Genomic DNA, 17686 nt, shown 5'->3' with positions numbered 1-17686 from the left:
GCTCAGGAGACGTGGGCGAGAAGAATAAGACGTCTTAGAGGGTCACAGAAGCGTCATCAGTCAAGGGGGAGGAGTTAGATAGATAGATAACACTACAGCTGTCACTACTGTATATACCCCCTGGTGTACAGATAGATAACACTACAGCTGTCACTACTGTATATACCCCCTGGTGTACAGATAGATAACACTACAGCTGTCACTACTGTATATACCCCCTGGTGCACAGATAGATAACACTACAGCTGTCACTACTGTATATACCCCCTGGTGCACTGTATATAGATAACACTACAGCTATCACTACTGTATATACCCCCTGGTGCACAGATAGATAACACTACAGCTATCACTACTGTATATACCCCCTGGTGCACAGATAGATAACACTACAGCTGTCACTACTGTATATACCCCCTGGTGCACAGATAGATAACACTACAGCTATCACTACTGTATATACCCCCTGGTGTACAGATAGATAACACTACAGCTATCACTACTGTATATACCCCCTGGTGCAGAGATAGATAACACTACAGCTGTCACTACTGTATATACCCCCTGGTGCACAGATAGATAACACTACAGCTATCACTACTGTATATACCCCCTGGTGTACAGATAGATAACACTACAGCTATCACTACTGTATATACCCCCTGGTGTACAGATAGATAACACTACAGCTGTCACTACTGTATATACCCCCTGGTGCACAGATAGATAACACTACAGCTATCACTACTGTATATACCCCCTGGTGCACAGATAGATAACACTACAGCTATCACTACTGTATATACCCCCTGGTGCACAGATAGATAACACTACAGCTGTCACTACTGTATATACCCCCTGGTGTACAGATAGATAACACTACAGCTGTCACTACTGTATATACCCCCTGGTGCACAGATAGATAACACTACAGCTATCACTACTGTATATACCCCCTGGTGCACAGATAGATAACACTACAGCTGTCACTACTGTATATACCCCCTGGTGCACAGATAGATAACACTACAGCTGTCACTACTGTATATACCCCCTGGTGTACAGATAGATAACACTACAGCTGTCACTACTGTATATACCCCCTGGTGCACAGATAGATAACACTACAGCTGTCACTACTGTATATACCCCCTGGTGTACAGATAGATAACACTACAGCTATCACTACTGTATATACCCCCTGGTGCACAGATAGATAACACTACAGCTATCACTATGGTATATACCCCCTGGTGCACAGATAGATAACACTACAGCTGTCACTACTGTATATACCCCCTGGTGCACAGATAGATAACACTACAGCTGTCACTACTGTATATACCCCCTGGTGCACAGATAGATAACACTACAGCTATCACTACTGTATATACCCCCTGGTGCACTGTATATAGATAACACTACAGCTATCACTATGGTATATACCCCCTGGTGCACAGATAGATAACACTACAGCTATCACTACTGTATATACCCCCTGGTGTACAGATAGATAACACTACAGCTATCACTACTGTATATACCCCCTGATGTACAGATAGATAACACTACAGCTATCACTACTGTATATACCCCCTGGTGCACAGATAGATAACACTACAGCTGTCACTACTGTATATACCCCCTGGTGCACTGTATATAGATAACACTACAGCTATCACTACTGTATATACCCCCTGGTGTACAGATAGATAACACTACAGCTATCACTACTGTATATACCCCCTGGTGCACAGATAGATAACACTACAGCTATCACTACTGTATATACCCCCTGGTGCACTGTATATAGATAACACTACAGCTATCACTATGGTATATACCCCCTGGTGCACAGATAGATAACACTACAGCTATCACTACTGTATATACCCCCTGGTGTACAGATAGATAACACTACAGCTATCACTACTGTATATACCCCCTGGTGTACAGATAGATAACACTACAGCTATCACTACTGTATATACCCCCTGGTGCACAGATAGATAACACTACAGCTATCACTACTGTATATACCCCCTGGTGCACAGATAGATAACACTACAGCTGTCACTACTGTATATACCCCCTGGTGTACAGATAGATAACACTACAGCTGTCACTACTGTATATACCCCCTGGTGCACAGATAGATAACACTACAGCTATCACTACTGTATATACCCCCTGGTGCACAGATAGATAACACTACAGCTGTCACTACTGTATATACCCCCTGGTGTACAGATAGATAACACTACAGCTGTCACTACTGTATATACCCCCTGGTGCACAGATAGATAACACTACAGCTATCACTACTGTATATACCCCCTGGTGCACAGATAGATAACACTACAGCTATCACTACTGTATATACCCCCTGGTGCACTGTATATAGATAACACTACAGCTGTCACTACTGTATATACCCCCTGGTGCACAGATAGATAACACTACAGCTATCACTACTGTATATACCCCCTGGTGTACAGATAGATAACACTACAGCTATCACTACTGTATATACCCCCTGGTGTACAGATAGATAACACTACAGCTGTCACTACTGTATATACCCCCTGGTGTACAGATAGATAACACTACAGCTGTCACTACTGTATATACCCCCTGGTGTACAGATAGATAACACTACAGCTGTCACTACTGTATATACCCCCTGGTGTACAGATAGATAACACTACAGCTATCACTACTGTATATACCCCCTGGTGCACTGTATATAGATAACACTACAGCTATCACTATGGTATATACCCCCTGGTGCACAGATAGATAACACTAAAGCTATCACTACTGTATATACCCCCTGGTGTACAGATAGATAACACTACAGCTATCACTACTGTATATACCCCCTGGTGCAGAGATAGATAACACTACAGCTGTCACTACTGTATATACCCCCTGGTGCACAGATAGATAACACTACAGCCGTCACTACTGTATATACCCCCTGGTGCACAGATAGATAACACTACAGCTATCACTATGGTATATACCCCCTGGTGTACAGATAGATAACACTACAGCTATCACTACTGTATATACCCCCTGGTGCACAGATAGATAACACTACAGCTATCACTACTGTATATACCCCCTGGTGCACAGATAGATAACACTACAGCTATCACTACTGTATATACCCCCTGGTGTACAGATAGATAACACTACAGCTATCACTACTGTATATACCCCCTGGTGTACAGATAGATAACACTACAGCTATCACTACTGTATATACCCCCTGGTGTACAGATAGATAACACTACAGCTGTCACTACTGTATATACCCCCTGGTGTACAGATAGATAACACTACAGCTGTCACTACTGTATATACCCCCTGGTGCACAGATAGATAACACTACAGCTATCACTACTGTATATACCCCCTGGTGCACAGATAGATAACACTACAGCTATCACTACTGTATATACCCCCTGGTGCACAGATAGATAACACTACAGCTATCACTATGGTATATACCCCCTGGTGCACAGATAGATAACACTACAGCTATCACTATGGTATATACCCCCTGGTGCACTGTATACAGATAGATAACACTACAGCTATCACTACTGTATATACCCCCTGGTGCACAGATAGATAACACTACAGCTGTCACTACTGTATATACCCCCTGGTGTACAGATAGATAACACTACAGCTGTCACTACTGTATATACCCCCTGGTGTACAGATAGATAACACTACAGCTATCACTACGGTATATACCCCCTGGTGTACAGATAGATAACACTACAGCTATCACTACTGTATATACCCCCTGGTGCACAGATAGATAACACTACAGCTGTCACTACTGTATATACCCCCTGGTGTACAGATAGATAACACTACAGCTGTCACTACTGTATATACCCCCTGGTGCACAGATAGATAACACTACAGCTGTCACTACTGTATATACCCCCTGGTGTACAGATAGATAACACTACAGCTATCACTACTGTATATACCCCCTGGTGCACAGATAGATAACACTACAGCTGTCACTACTGTATATACCCCCTGGTGTACAGATAGATAACACTACAGCTGTCACTACTGTATATACCCCCTGGTGCACAGATAGATAACACTACAGCTATCACTACTGTATATACCCCCTGGTGCACAGATAGATAACACTACAGCTGTCACTACTGTATATACCCCCTGGTGTACAGATAGATAACACTACAGCTGTCACTACTGTATATACCCCCTGGTGCACAGATAGATAACACTACAGCTATCGCTACTGTATATACCCCCTGGTGCACAGATAGATAACACTACAGCTATCACTACTGTATATACCCCCTGGTGCACTGTATATAGATAACACTACAGCTGTCACTACTGTATATACCCCCTGGTGCACAGATAGATAACACTACAGCTATCACTACTGTATATACCCCCTGGTGTACAGATAGATAACACTACAGCTATCACTACTGTATATACCCCCTGGTGTACAGATAGATAACACTACAGCTGTCACTACTGTATATACCCCCTGGTGTACAGATAGATAACACTACAGCTGTCACTACTGTATATACCCCCTGGTGTACAGATAGATAACACTACAGCTATCACTACTGTATATACCCCCTGGTGCACTGTATATAGATAACACTACAGCTGTCACTACTGTATATACCCCCTGGTGCACAGATAGATAACACTACAGCTATCACTACTGTATATACCCCCTGGTGTACAGATAGATAACACTACAGCTATCACTACTGTATATACCCCCTGGTGCACAGATAGATAACACTACAGCTATCACTACTGTATATACCCCCTGGTGTACAGATAGATAACACTACAGCTGTCACTACTGTATATACCCCCTGGTGTACAGATAGATAACACTACAGCTGTCACTACTGTATATACCCCCTGGTGTACAGATAGATAACACTACAGCTGTCACTACTGTATATACCCCCTGGTGCACAGATAGATAACACTACAGCTATCACTACTGTATATACCCCCTGGTGCACAGATAGATAACACTACAGCTGTCACTACTGTATATACCCCCTGGTGTACAGATAGATAACACTACAGCTGTCACTACTGTATATACCCCCTGGTGCACAGATAGATAACACTACAGCTATCGCTACTGTATATACCCCCTGGTGCACAGATAGATAACACTACAGCTATCACTACTGTATATACCCCCTGGTGCACTGTATATAGATAACACTACAGCTGTCACTACTGTATATACCCCCTGGTGCACAGATAGATAACACTACAGCTATCACTACTGTATATACCCCCTGGTGTACAGATAGATAACACTACAGCTATCACTACTGTATATACCCCCTGGTGTACAGATAGATAACACTACAGCTGTCACTACTGTATATACCCCCTGGTGTACAGATAGATAACACTACAGCTGTCACTACTGTATATACCCCCTGGTGTACAGATAGATAACACTACAGCTATCACTACTGTATATACCCCCTGGTGCACTGTATATAGATAACACTACAGCTGTCACTACTGTATATACCCCCTGGTGCACAGATAGATAACACTACAGCTATCACTACTGTATATACCCCCTGGTGTACAGATAGATAACACTACAGCTATCACTACTGTATATACCCCCTGGTGCACAGATAGATAACACTACAGCTATCACTACTGTATATACCCCCTGGTGTACAGATAGATAACACTACAGCTGTCACTACTGTATATACCCCCTGGTGTACAGATAGATAACACTACAGCTATCACTACTGTATATACCCCCTGGTGCACTGTATATAGATAACACTACAGCTATCACTATGGTATATACCCCCTGGTGCACAGATAGATAACACTAAAGCTATCACTACTGTATATACCCCCTGGTGTACAGATAGATAACACTACAGCTATCACTACTGTATATACCCCCTGGTGCAGAGATAGATAACACTACAGCTGTCACTACTGTATATACCCCCTGGTGCACAGATAGATAACACTACAGCCGTCACTACTGTATATACCCCCTGGTGCACAGATAGATAACACTACAGCTATCACTACGGTATATACCCCCTGGTGTACAGATAGATAACACTACAGCTATCACTACTGTATATACCCCCTGGTGCAGAGATAGATAACACTACAGCTATCACTACTGTATATACCCCCTGGTGCACAGATAGATAACACTACAGCTATCACTACTGTATATACCCCCTGGTGTACAGATAGATAACACTACAGCTATCACTACTGTATATACCCCCTGGTGTACAGATAGATAACACTACAGCTATCACTACTGTATATACCCCCTGGTGTACAGATAGATAACACTACAGCTGTCACTACTGTATATACCCCCTGGTGTACAGATAGATAACACTACAGCTGTCACTACTGTATATACCCCCTGGTGCACAGATAGATAACACTACAGCTATCACTACTGTATATACCCCCTGGTGCACAGATAGATAACACTACAGCTGTCACTACTGTATATACCCCCTGGTGCACAGATAGATAACACTACAGCTATCACTATGGTATATACCCCCTGGTGCACAGATAGATAACACTACAGCTATCACTATGGTATATACCCCCTGGTGCACAGATAGATAACACTACAGCTGTCACTACTGTATATACCCCCTGGTGTACAGATAGATAACACTACAGCTATCACTACTGTATATACCCCCTGGTGTACAGATAGATAACACTACAGCTATCACTACTGTATATACCCCCTGGTGCAGAGATAGATAACACTACAGCTATCACTACTGTATATACCCCCTGGTGCACAGATAGATAACACTACAGCTATCACTACTGTATATACCCCCTGGTGCACAGATAGATAACACTACAGCTATCACTATGGTATATACCCCCTGGTGCACAGATAGATAACACTACAGCTATCACTATGGTATATACCCCCTGGTGCACTGTATACAGATAGATAACACTACAGCTATCACTACTGTATATACCCCCTGGTGCACAGATAGATAACACTACAGCTGTCACTACTGTATATACCCCCTGGTGTACAGATAGATAACACTACAGCTGTCACTACTGTATATACCCCCTGGTGTACAGATAGATAACACTACAGCTATCACTACGGTATATACCCCCTGGTGTACAGATAGATAACACTACAGCTATCACTACTGTATATACCCCCTGGTGCACAGATAGATAACACTACAGCTGTCACTACTGTATATACCCCCTGGTGTACAGATAGATAACACTACAGCTGTCACTACTGTATATACCCCCTGGTGCACAGATAGATAACACTACAGCTGTCACTACTGTATATACCCCCTGGTGCACAGATAGATAACACTACAGCTATCACTACTGTATATACCCCCTGGTGCACAGATAGATAACACTACAGCTATCACTACTGTATATACCCCCTGGTGCACTGTATATAGATAACACTACAGCTATCACTATGGTATATACCCCCTGGTGCACAGATAGATAACACTAAAGCTATCACTACTGTATATACCCCCTGGTGTACAGATAGATAACACTACAGCTATCACTACTGTATATACCCCCTGGTGTACAGATAGATAACACTACAGCTATCACTACGGTATATACCCCCTGGTGTACAGATAGATAACACTACAGCTGTCACTACTGTATGTACCCCCTGGTGTACAGATAGATAACACTACAGCTATCACTATGGTATATACCCCCTGGTGCACAGATAGATAACACTACAGCTATCACTACTGTATATACCCCCTGGTGTACAGATAGATAACACTACAGCTATCACTACTGTATATACCCCCTGGTGTACAGATAGATAACACTACAGCTATCACTACTGTATATACCCCCTGGTGTACAGATAGATAACACTACAGCTATCACTACTGTATATACCCCCTGGTGCAGAGATAGATAACACTACAGCTATCACTACTGTATATACCCCCTGGTGCACAGATAGATAACACTACAGCTATCACTACTGTATATACCCCCTGGTGCACAGATAGATAACACTACAGCTATCACTACTGTATATACCCCCTGGTGTACAGATAGATAACACTACAGCTATCACTACTGTATATACCCCCTGGTGTACAGATAGATAACACTACAGCTATCACTACGGTATATACCCCCTGGTGTACAGATAGATAACACTACAGCTATCACTATGGTATATACCCCCTGGTGCACAGATAGATAACACTACAGCTGTCACTACTGTATATACCCCCTGGTGCACAGATAGATAACACTACAGCTATCACTACTGTATATACCCCCTGGTGCACAGATAGATAACACTACAGCTATCACTACTGTATATACCCCCTGGTGTACAGATAGATAACACTACAGCTATCACTACTGTATATACCCCCTGGTGTACAGATAGATAACACTACAGCTATCACTACTGTATATACCCCCTGGTGTACAGATAGATAACACTACAGCTATCACTACTGTATATACCCCCTGGTGCAGAGATAGATAACACTACAGCTATCACTACTGTATATACCCCCTGGTGCACAGATAGATAACACTACAGCTATCACTACTGTATATACCCCCTGGTGTACAGATAGATAACACTACAGCTATCACTACTGTATATACCCCCTGGTGCAGAGATAGATAACACTACAGCTATCACTACTGTATATACCCCCTGGTGTACAGATAGATAACACTACAGCTATCACTACTGTATATACCCCCTGGTGTACAGATAGATAACACTACAGCTGTCACTACTGTATATACCCCCTGGTGCACAGATAGATAACACTACAGCTGTCACTACTGTATATACCCCCTGGTGCAGAGATAGATAACACTACAGCTGTCACTACTGTATATACCCCCTGGTGCACAGATAGATAACACTACAGCTGTCACTACTGTATATACCCCCTGGTGCACAGATAGATAACACTACAGCTATCACTACTGTATATACCCCCTGGTGTACAGATAGATAACACTACAGCTATCACTACTGTATATACCCCCTGGTGCACAGATAGATAACACTACAGCTGTCACTACTGTATATACCCCCTGGTGTACAGATAGATAACACTACAGCTATCACTACTGTATATACCCCCTGGTGCACTGTATATAGATAACACTACAGCTATCACTATGGTATATACCCCCTGGTGCACAGATAGATAACACTAAAGCTATCACTACTGTATATACCCCCTGGTGCACTGTATATAGATAACACTACAGCTATCACTACTGTATATACCCCCTGGTGTACAGATAGATAACACTACAGCTGTCACTACTGTATATACCCCCTGGTGCACAGATAGATAACACTACAGCTGTCACTACTGTATATACCCCCTGGTGTACAGATAGATAACACTACAGCTGTCACTACTGTATATACCCCCTGGTGCACAGATAGATAACACTGGTATATACCCCCTGGTGCACAGATAGATAACACTGGTATATACCCCCTGGTGCACTGTATACAGATAGATAACACCACAGCCATGTACAGCAGAGATCACAGAGTTCCTCCTCCAGGCCAGCAGGGTGCACTCACCTCCCCTGGTGTATACCCCGGGACCACACTCTCTTCACCCCAATATTCAGCACCTTCCGAGCCATAACCTGCAGCAGCAGCCCCGGGGCCGCCATCTCTCCGAGCTCCGACTACAGACACCCGACCTGACAACACCGCCCGGGAGCCTTTAAATTAAGCCACGCCCGCCACTCTAGCCGCGCCCCGGTGGGCGTGCCCCTGCCTTTTCCCCGGTTAGTTCTCCCGGCCGGTTTATTTGCATGTCTCCGCCCCCGGGCGGTCTCCATGACTTTCTGAGCTCAGTTAGGGACCGGCGGACAAGTTGTGACCCGGGCTCAGGCGGAGAGGGCTTAGGCGGCTGTTCAGACTGGTGTGCAGAGTGCAATATGGAGACCTACAAGTCTGAGGCCAATGTGTCTGTTCACACCGTGCGGTACGCGATGTGTCTGCCATTGTAGTCAGGTGATCGCGTCATGTCGGCGACTACAGCGCAATACTCCGTGACTTCTATGGCGGCTCTGACCTAAGTCACGTACTGTAAGTGAATGGAGTCACATCGCCACCGCCACAGCGCCCCCAGGTCACGACGTCCATTACATTGGCGCCCAATGGCCCAGTTCACATGGAGGAGTCCGTCCATAATCCGCCGGCCATTGCTCTCAATGGGAAGAAGAGAGGAGGAAACGTTCAGCGCCCTGATCCATCGCACCGCGGATTCTGCAGCTCAGGAGTCTCCGCCCATGAGGAACATTCAGGCCTAACCATAGGAGGAAAGTCGCAACGAAACGCCGATACCCTGCAAGCTCGCGGCGGATAATGGGATGTCTGACTGACTCCCGATCCTGCAATGGCTGACTCTGCGACACTATAGTCCTTGCAGAGTTCATGGCCGACGGCCTGGACATGTGGTGGACAAGAAGCTAAAGACGACGCGTTTCAGGACATGGGATTGGCGCGGTCTGGTGAGAGTGCCGCGTATTGGGCTGCCCTTGTACATTGCGGTGAGCCCGGCCTGACTAGTGCTGGCGGAAGAGGCTTCACCTGGTGACAAAGCTACAGGCCGAGGCCACACGTGGCGGGAACAGCGCTTTATCTGTTGCAGATTTGTGAGCCAAAGTGAAGAATAACCGCACGAGGATCGGGGAATGTCCAGAAGCTTCTTCTCCTTCTGCTCAATCCAGTTCTGACCTTGGCTCGAAGAAACCTGCAGCAAAATCTGCAACAAAAACCCTGCGTTTCTGCAACGGGGGCCTCGGCCTAAAGCAGCCCCAAGACATGTATCAGTCAGTCAGTGTGTGTATCTAAGCGTATAGGTGACTACGTGTGTGTATCTAAGCGTATAGGTGACTACGTGTCTGTATCTAAGCGTATAGATGACTACGTGTGTGTATCTAAGCGTATAGGTGACTGCGTGTGTGTATCTAAGCGTATAGGTGACTACGTGTGTGTATCTAAGCGTATAGGTGACTACGTGTCTGTATCTAAGCGTATAGATGACTACGTGTGTGTATCTAAGTGTATAGGTGACTGCGTGTGTGTATCTAAGCGTATAGGTGACTACGTGTCTGTATCTAAGCGTATAGATGACTACGTGTGTGTATCTAAGTGTATAGGTGACTGCGTGTGTGTATCTAAGCGTATAGGTGACTACGTGTGTGTATCTAAGCGTATAGGTGACTACGTGTCTGTATCTAAGCGTATAGATGACTACGTGTGTGTATCTAAGTGTATAGGTGACTACGTGTGTGTATCTAAGCGTATAGGTGACTACGTGTGTGTATCTAAGCGTATAGGTGACTACGTGTCTGTATCTAAGCGTATAGGTGACTACGTGTCTGTATCTAAGCGTATAGGTGACTACGTGTGTGTATCTAAGCGTATAGGTGACTACGTGTGTGTATCTAAGCGTATAGGTGACTACAGGTGTGTATCTAAGCGTATAGGTGACTACGTGTGTGTATCTAAGCGTATAGGTGACTGCGCGTGTGTATCTAAGCGTATAGGTGACTACAGGTGTGTATCTAAGCGTATAGGTGACTACGTGTGTGTATCTAAGCGTATAGGTGACTACAGGTGTGTATCTAAGCGTATAGGTGACTACGTGTGTGTATCTAAGCGTATAGGTGACTACAGGTGTGTATCTAAGCGTATAGGTGACTACGTGTGTGTATCTAAGCGTATAGGTGACTACGTGTGTGTATCTAAGCGTATAGGTGACTACGTGTGTGTATCTAAGCGTATAGGTGACTACGTGTGTGTATCTAAGCGTATAGGTGACTGCGTGTGTGTATCTAAGCGTATAGGTGACTACGTGTGTGTATCTAAGCGTATAGGTGACTGCGTGTGTGTATCTAAGCGTATAGGTGACTGCGTGTGTTTATCTAAGCGTATAGGTGACTATGTGTCTGTATCTAAGCGTATAGGTGACTACAGGTGTGTATCTAAGCGTATAGGTGACTGCGTGTGTGTATCTAAGCGTATAGGTGACTGCGTGTGTGTATCTAAGCGTATAGGTGACTACGTGTGTGTATCTAAGCGTATAGGTGACTACGTGTGTGTATCTAAGCGTATAGGTGACTACGTGTGTGTATCTAAGCGTATAGGTGACTACGTGTGTGTATCTAAGCGTATAGGTGACTACGTGTGTGTATCTAAGCGTATAGGTGACTGCGTGTGTGTATCTAAGCGTATAGGTGACTACGTGTGTGTATCTAAGCGTATAGGTGACTACGTGTCTGTATCTAAGCGTATAGGTGACTACGTGTCTGTATCTAAGCGTATAGGTGACTACGTGTCTGTATCTAAGCGTATAGGTGACTACAGGTGTGTATCTAAGCGTATAGGTGACTACGTGTGTGTATCTAAGCGTATAGGTGACTACGTGTGTGTATCTAAGCGTATAGGTGACTACGTGTGTGTATCTAAGCGTATAGGTGACTGCGTGTGTGTATCTAAGCGTATAGGTGACTGCGTGTGTGTATCTAAGCGTATAGGTGACTGCGTGTGTGTATCTAAGCGTATAGGTGACTACGTGTGTGTATCTAAGCGTATAGGTGACTACGTGTGTGTATCTAAGCGTATAGGTGACTACGTGTCTGTATCTAAGCGTATAGGTGACTACGTGTGTGTATCTAAGCGTATAGGTGACTACGTGTGTGTATCTAAGCGTATATGTCATTAGTTGTGTGTATCTAAGCGTGTACATCAGTCGGAGGCTACATGCATGATTACATCCAGAGGAGGATATAGTATATACCCTGGAGTATACGGGTGCTCTGCTTCTCTCTTCCGCTGTCTCAGTAAAGTGCAAGTCAAAGTCACTGACTAAGTGTGTCCGGCCGTAACTGCGCTCGTGTCAGTAACATGTCAGTAACGTGTAGGTGACTAGAGCCATGACTACTGGTGTGTGTCAGTAACGTGTCAGTAACATGTAGGTGACGAGAGCCGTGACTACTGGTGTGTGTCAGTAACGTGTAGGTGACGAGAGCCGTGACTACTGGTGTGTGTCAGTAACATGTCAGTAACGTGTAGGTGATGAGAGCCGTGACTACTGGTGTGTGTCAGTAACGTGTCAGTAACGTGTAGGTGACTAGAGCCATGACTACTGGTGTGTGTCAGTAACGTGTCAGTAACGTGTAGGTGACGAGAGCCGTGACTACTGGTGTGTGTCAGTAACGTGTCAGTAACATGTAGGTGACGAGAGCCGTGACTACTGGTGTGTGTCAGTAACGTGTCAGTAACGTGTAGGTGACGAGAGCCGTGACTACTGGTGTGTGTCAGTAACGTGTAGGTGACGAGAGCCGTGACTACTGGTGTGTGTCAGTAACGTGTCAGTAACGTGTAGGTGACGAGAGTCGTGACTACTGGTGTGTGTCAGTAACGTGTAGGTGACGAGAGCCGTGACTACTGGTGTGTGTCAGTAACGTGTAGGTGACGAGAGCCGTGACTACTGGTGTGTGTCAGTAACGTGTCAGTAACGTGTAGGTGACTAGAGCCATGACTACTGGTGTGTGTCAGTAAAGTGTAGGTGACGAGAGCCGTGACTACTGGTGTGTGTCAGTAACGTGTCAGTAACGTGTAGGTGACGAGAGCCGTGACTACTGGTGTGTGTCAGTAACGTGTAGGTGACTAGAGCCGTGACTACTGGTGTGTGTCAGTAACGTGTAGGTGACGAGAGCCGTGACTACTGGTGTGTGTCAGTAACGTGTCAGTAACGTGTAGGTGACTAGAGCCATGACTACTGGTGTGTGTCAGTAAAGTGTAGGTGACGAGAGCCGTGACTACTGGTGTGTGTCAGTAACGTGTCAGTAACGTGTAGGTGACGAGAGCCGTGACTACTGGTGTGTGTCAGTAACGTGTAGGTGACGAGAGCCGTGACTACTGGTGTGTGTCAGTAACGTGTAGGTGACGAGAGTCGTGACTACTGGTGTGTGTCAGTAACATGTCAGTAACATGTAGGTGACGAGAGCCGTGACTACTGGTGTGTGTCAGTAACGTGTAGGTGACGAGAGCCGTGACTACTGGTGTGTGTCAGTAACATGTCAGTAACATGTAGGTGACGAGAGCCGTGACTACTGGTGTGTGTCAGTAACATGTCAGTAACATGTAGGTGACGAGAGCCGTGACTACTGGTGTGTGTCAGTAACGTGTAGGTGACTAGAGCCATGACTACTGGTGTGTGTCAGTAACGTGTCAGTAACATGTAGGTGACGAGAGCCGTGACTACTGGTGTGTGTCAGTAACGTGTCAGTAACGTGTAGGTGATTAGAGCCGTGACTACTGGTGTGTATCAGTAACGTGTAGGTGACGAGAGCCGTGACTACTGGTGTGTGTCAGTAACGTGTCAGTAACGTGTAGGTGACGAGAGCCGTGACTACTGGTGTGTGTCAGTAACGTGTCAGTAACGTGTAGGTGACGAGAGCCGTGACTACTGGTGTGTGTCAGTAACGTGTCAGTAACGTGTAGGTGACGAGAGTCGTGACTACTGGTGTGTGTCAGTAACGTGTCAGTAACGTGTAGGTGACTAGAGCCATGACTACTGGTGTGTGTCAGTAAAGTGTAGGTGACGAGAGCCGTGACTACTGGTGTGTGTCAGTAACGTGTCAGTAACGTGTAGGTGACGAGAGCCGTGACTACTGGTGTGTGTCAGTAACGTGTAGGTGACGAGAGCCGTGACTACTGGTGTGTGTCAGTAACGTGTCAGTAACATGTAGGTGACGAGAGCCGTGACTACTGGTGTGTGTCAGTAACGTGTAGGTGACGAGAGCCGTGACTACTGGTGTGTGTCAGTAACATGTCAGTAACATGTAGGTGACGAGAGCCGTGACTACTGGTGTGTGTCAGTAACGTGTAGGTGACGAGAGCCGTGACTACTGGTGTGTGTCAGTAACATGTCAGTAACATGTAGGTGACGAGAGCCGTGACTACTGGTGTGTGTCAGTAACATGTCAGTAACATGTAGGTGACGAGAGCCGTGACTACTGGTGTGTGTCAGTAACGTGTAGGTGACTAGAGCCATGACTACTGGTGTGTGTCAGTAACGTGTCAGTAACATGTAGGTGACGAGAGCCGTGACTACTGGTGTGTGTCAGTAACGTGTCAGTAACGTGTAGGTGATTAGAGCCGTGACTACTGGTGTGTGTCAGTAACGTGTCAGTAACGTGTAGGTGATTAGAGCCGTGACTACTGGTGTGTGTCAGTAACGTGTAGGTGACGAGAGCCGTGACTACTGGTGTGTGTCAGTAACGTGTAGGTGATTAGAGCCGTGACTACTGGTGTGTGTCAGTAACGTGTCAGTAACGTGTAGGTGATTAGAGCCGTGACTACTGGTGTGTGTCAGTAACGTGTCAGTAACGTGTAGGTGACTAGAGCCATGACTACTGGTGTGTGTCAGTAACGTGTCAGTAACATGTAGGTGACGAGAGCCGTGACTACTGGTGTGTGTCAGTAACGTGTCAGTAACGTGTAGGTGACGAGAGCCGTGACTACTGGTGTGTGTCAGTAACGTGTAGGTGACGAGAGCCGTGACTACTGGTGTGTGTCAGTAACGTGTCAGTAACGTGTAGGTGACGAGAGTCGTGACTACTGGTGTGTGTCAGTAACGTGTCAGTAACGTGTAGGTGACGAGAGCCGTGACTACTGGTGTGTGTCAGTAACATGTCAGTAACGTGTAGGTGACGAGAGCCGTGACTACTGGTGTGTGTCAGTAACGTGTCAGTAACGTGTAGGTGACTAGAGCCATGACTACTGGTGTGTGTCAGTAACGTGTCAGTAACGTGTAGGTGACGAGAGCCGTGATTACTGGTGTGTGTCAGTAACATGTCAGTAACATGTAGGTGACGAGAGCCGTGACTACTGGTGTGTGTCAGTAACGTGTCAGTAACGTGTAGGTGACGAGAGCCGTGACTACTGGTGTGTGTCAGTAACGTGTAGGTGACGAGAGCCGTGACTACTGGTGTGTGTCAGTAACGTGTCAGTAACGTGTAGGTGACGAGAGTCGTGACTACTGGTGTGTGTCAGTAACGTGTAGGTGACTAGAGCCGTGACTACTGGTGTGTGTCAGTAACGTGTAGGTGACGAGAGCCGTGACTACTGGTGTGTGTCAGTAACGTGTCAGTAACGTGTAGGTGACTAGAGCCATGACTACTGGTGTGTGTCAGTAAAGTGTAGGTGACGAGAGCCGTGACTACTGGTGTGTGTCAGTAACGTGTCAGTAACGTGTAGGTGACGAGAGCCGTGACTACTGGTGTGTGTCAGTAACGTGTAGGTGACGAGAGCCGTGACTACTGGTGTGTGTCAGTAACGTGTAGGTGACGAGAGTCGTGACTACTGGTGTGTGTCAGTAACATGTCAGTAACATGTAGGTGACGAGAGCCGTGACTACTGGTGTGTGTCAGTAACGTGTAGGTGACGAGAGCCGTGACTACTGGTGTGTGTCAGTAACATGTCAGTAACATGTAGGTGACGAGAGCCGTGACTACTGGTGTGTGTCAGTAACATGTCAGTAACATGTAGGTGACGAGAGCCGTGACTACTGGTGTGTGTCAGTAACGTGTAGGTGACTAGAGCCATGACTACTGGTGTGTGTCAGTAACGTGTCAGTAACATGTAGGTGACGAGAGCCGTGACTACTGGTGTGTGTCAGTAACGTGTCAGTAACGTGTAGGTGATTAGAGCCGTGACTACTGGTGTGTGTCAGTAACGTGTCAGTAACGTGTAGGTGATTAGAGCCGTGACTACTGGTGTGTGTCAGTAACGTGTAGGTGACGAGAGCCGTGACTACTGGTGTGTGTCAGTAACGTGTAGGTGATTAGAGCCGTGACTACTGGTTTGTGTCAGTAACGTGTCAGTAACGTGTAGGTGATTAGAGCCGTGACTACTGGTGTGTGTCAGTAACGTGTAGGTGACGAGAGCCGTGACTACTGGTGTGTGTCAGTAACGTGTAGGTGACGAGAGCCGTGACTACTGGTGTGTGTCAGTAACATGTCAGTAACATGTAGGTGACGAGAGCCGTGACTACTGGTGTGTGTCAGTAACATGTCAGTAACATGTAGGTGACGAGAGCCGTGACTACTGGTGTGTGTCAGTAACGTGTAGGTGACGAGAGCCGTGACTACTGGTGTGTGTCAGTAACGTGTAGGTGACTAGAGCCATGACTACTGGTGTGTGTCAGTAACGTGTCAGTAACATGTAGGTGACGAGAGCCGTGACTACTGGTGTGTGTCAGTAACGTGTCAGTAACGTGTAGGTGATTAGAGCCGTGACTACTGGTGTGTGTCAGTAACGTGTCAGTAACGTGTAGGTGATTAGAGCCGTGACTACTGGTGTGTGTCAGTAACGTGTAGGTGACGAGAGCCGTGACTACTGGTGTGTGTCAGTAACGTGTAGGTGATTAGAGCCGTGACTACTGGTGTGTGTCAGTAACGTGTCAGTAACGTGTAGGTGATTAGAGCCGTGACTACTGGTGTGTGTCAGTAACGTGTAGGTGACGAGAGCCGTGACTACTGGTGTGTG

General features: G+C 46.0%; 1 protein-coding gene across 1 annotated transcript in view; it reads right to left on the bottom strand.

The window, feature by feature from the left end:
• Window positions 1-9841, bottom strand: part of ACSF2 (acyl-CoA synthetase family member 2) — a 93473-nt gene extending 83632 nt beyond the window's left edge. Inside the window, exon 1 of the mRNA XM_075261794.1 lies at window positions 9695-9841. Coding sequence (XP_075117895.1) covers window positions 9695-9789 — 95 coding nt within the window. The 5' untranslated portion in view covers window positions 9790-9841. The remainder of the gene's footprint in view (window positions 1-9694) is intronic.
• Between the last annotated feature and the right edge of the window lie 7845 nt (window positions 9842-17686).

This window comes from Leptodactylus fuscus, unplaced genomic scaffold, assembly GCF_031893055.1.
Source record: "Leptodactylus fuscus isolate aLepFus1 unplaced genomic scaffold, aLepFus1.hap2 HAP2_SCAFFOLD_40, whole genome shotgun sequence".
NCBI classification, from domain to species: domain Eukaryota; kingdom Metazoa; phylum Chordata; class Amphibia; order Anura; family Leptodactylidae; genus Leptodactylus; species Leptodactylus fuscus.
Note: the sequence above shows the minus strand (reverse complement) of the source record. Positions and strands in the feature narration are given on the sequence as shown.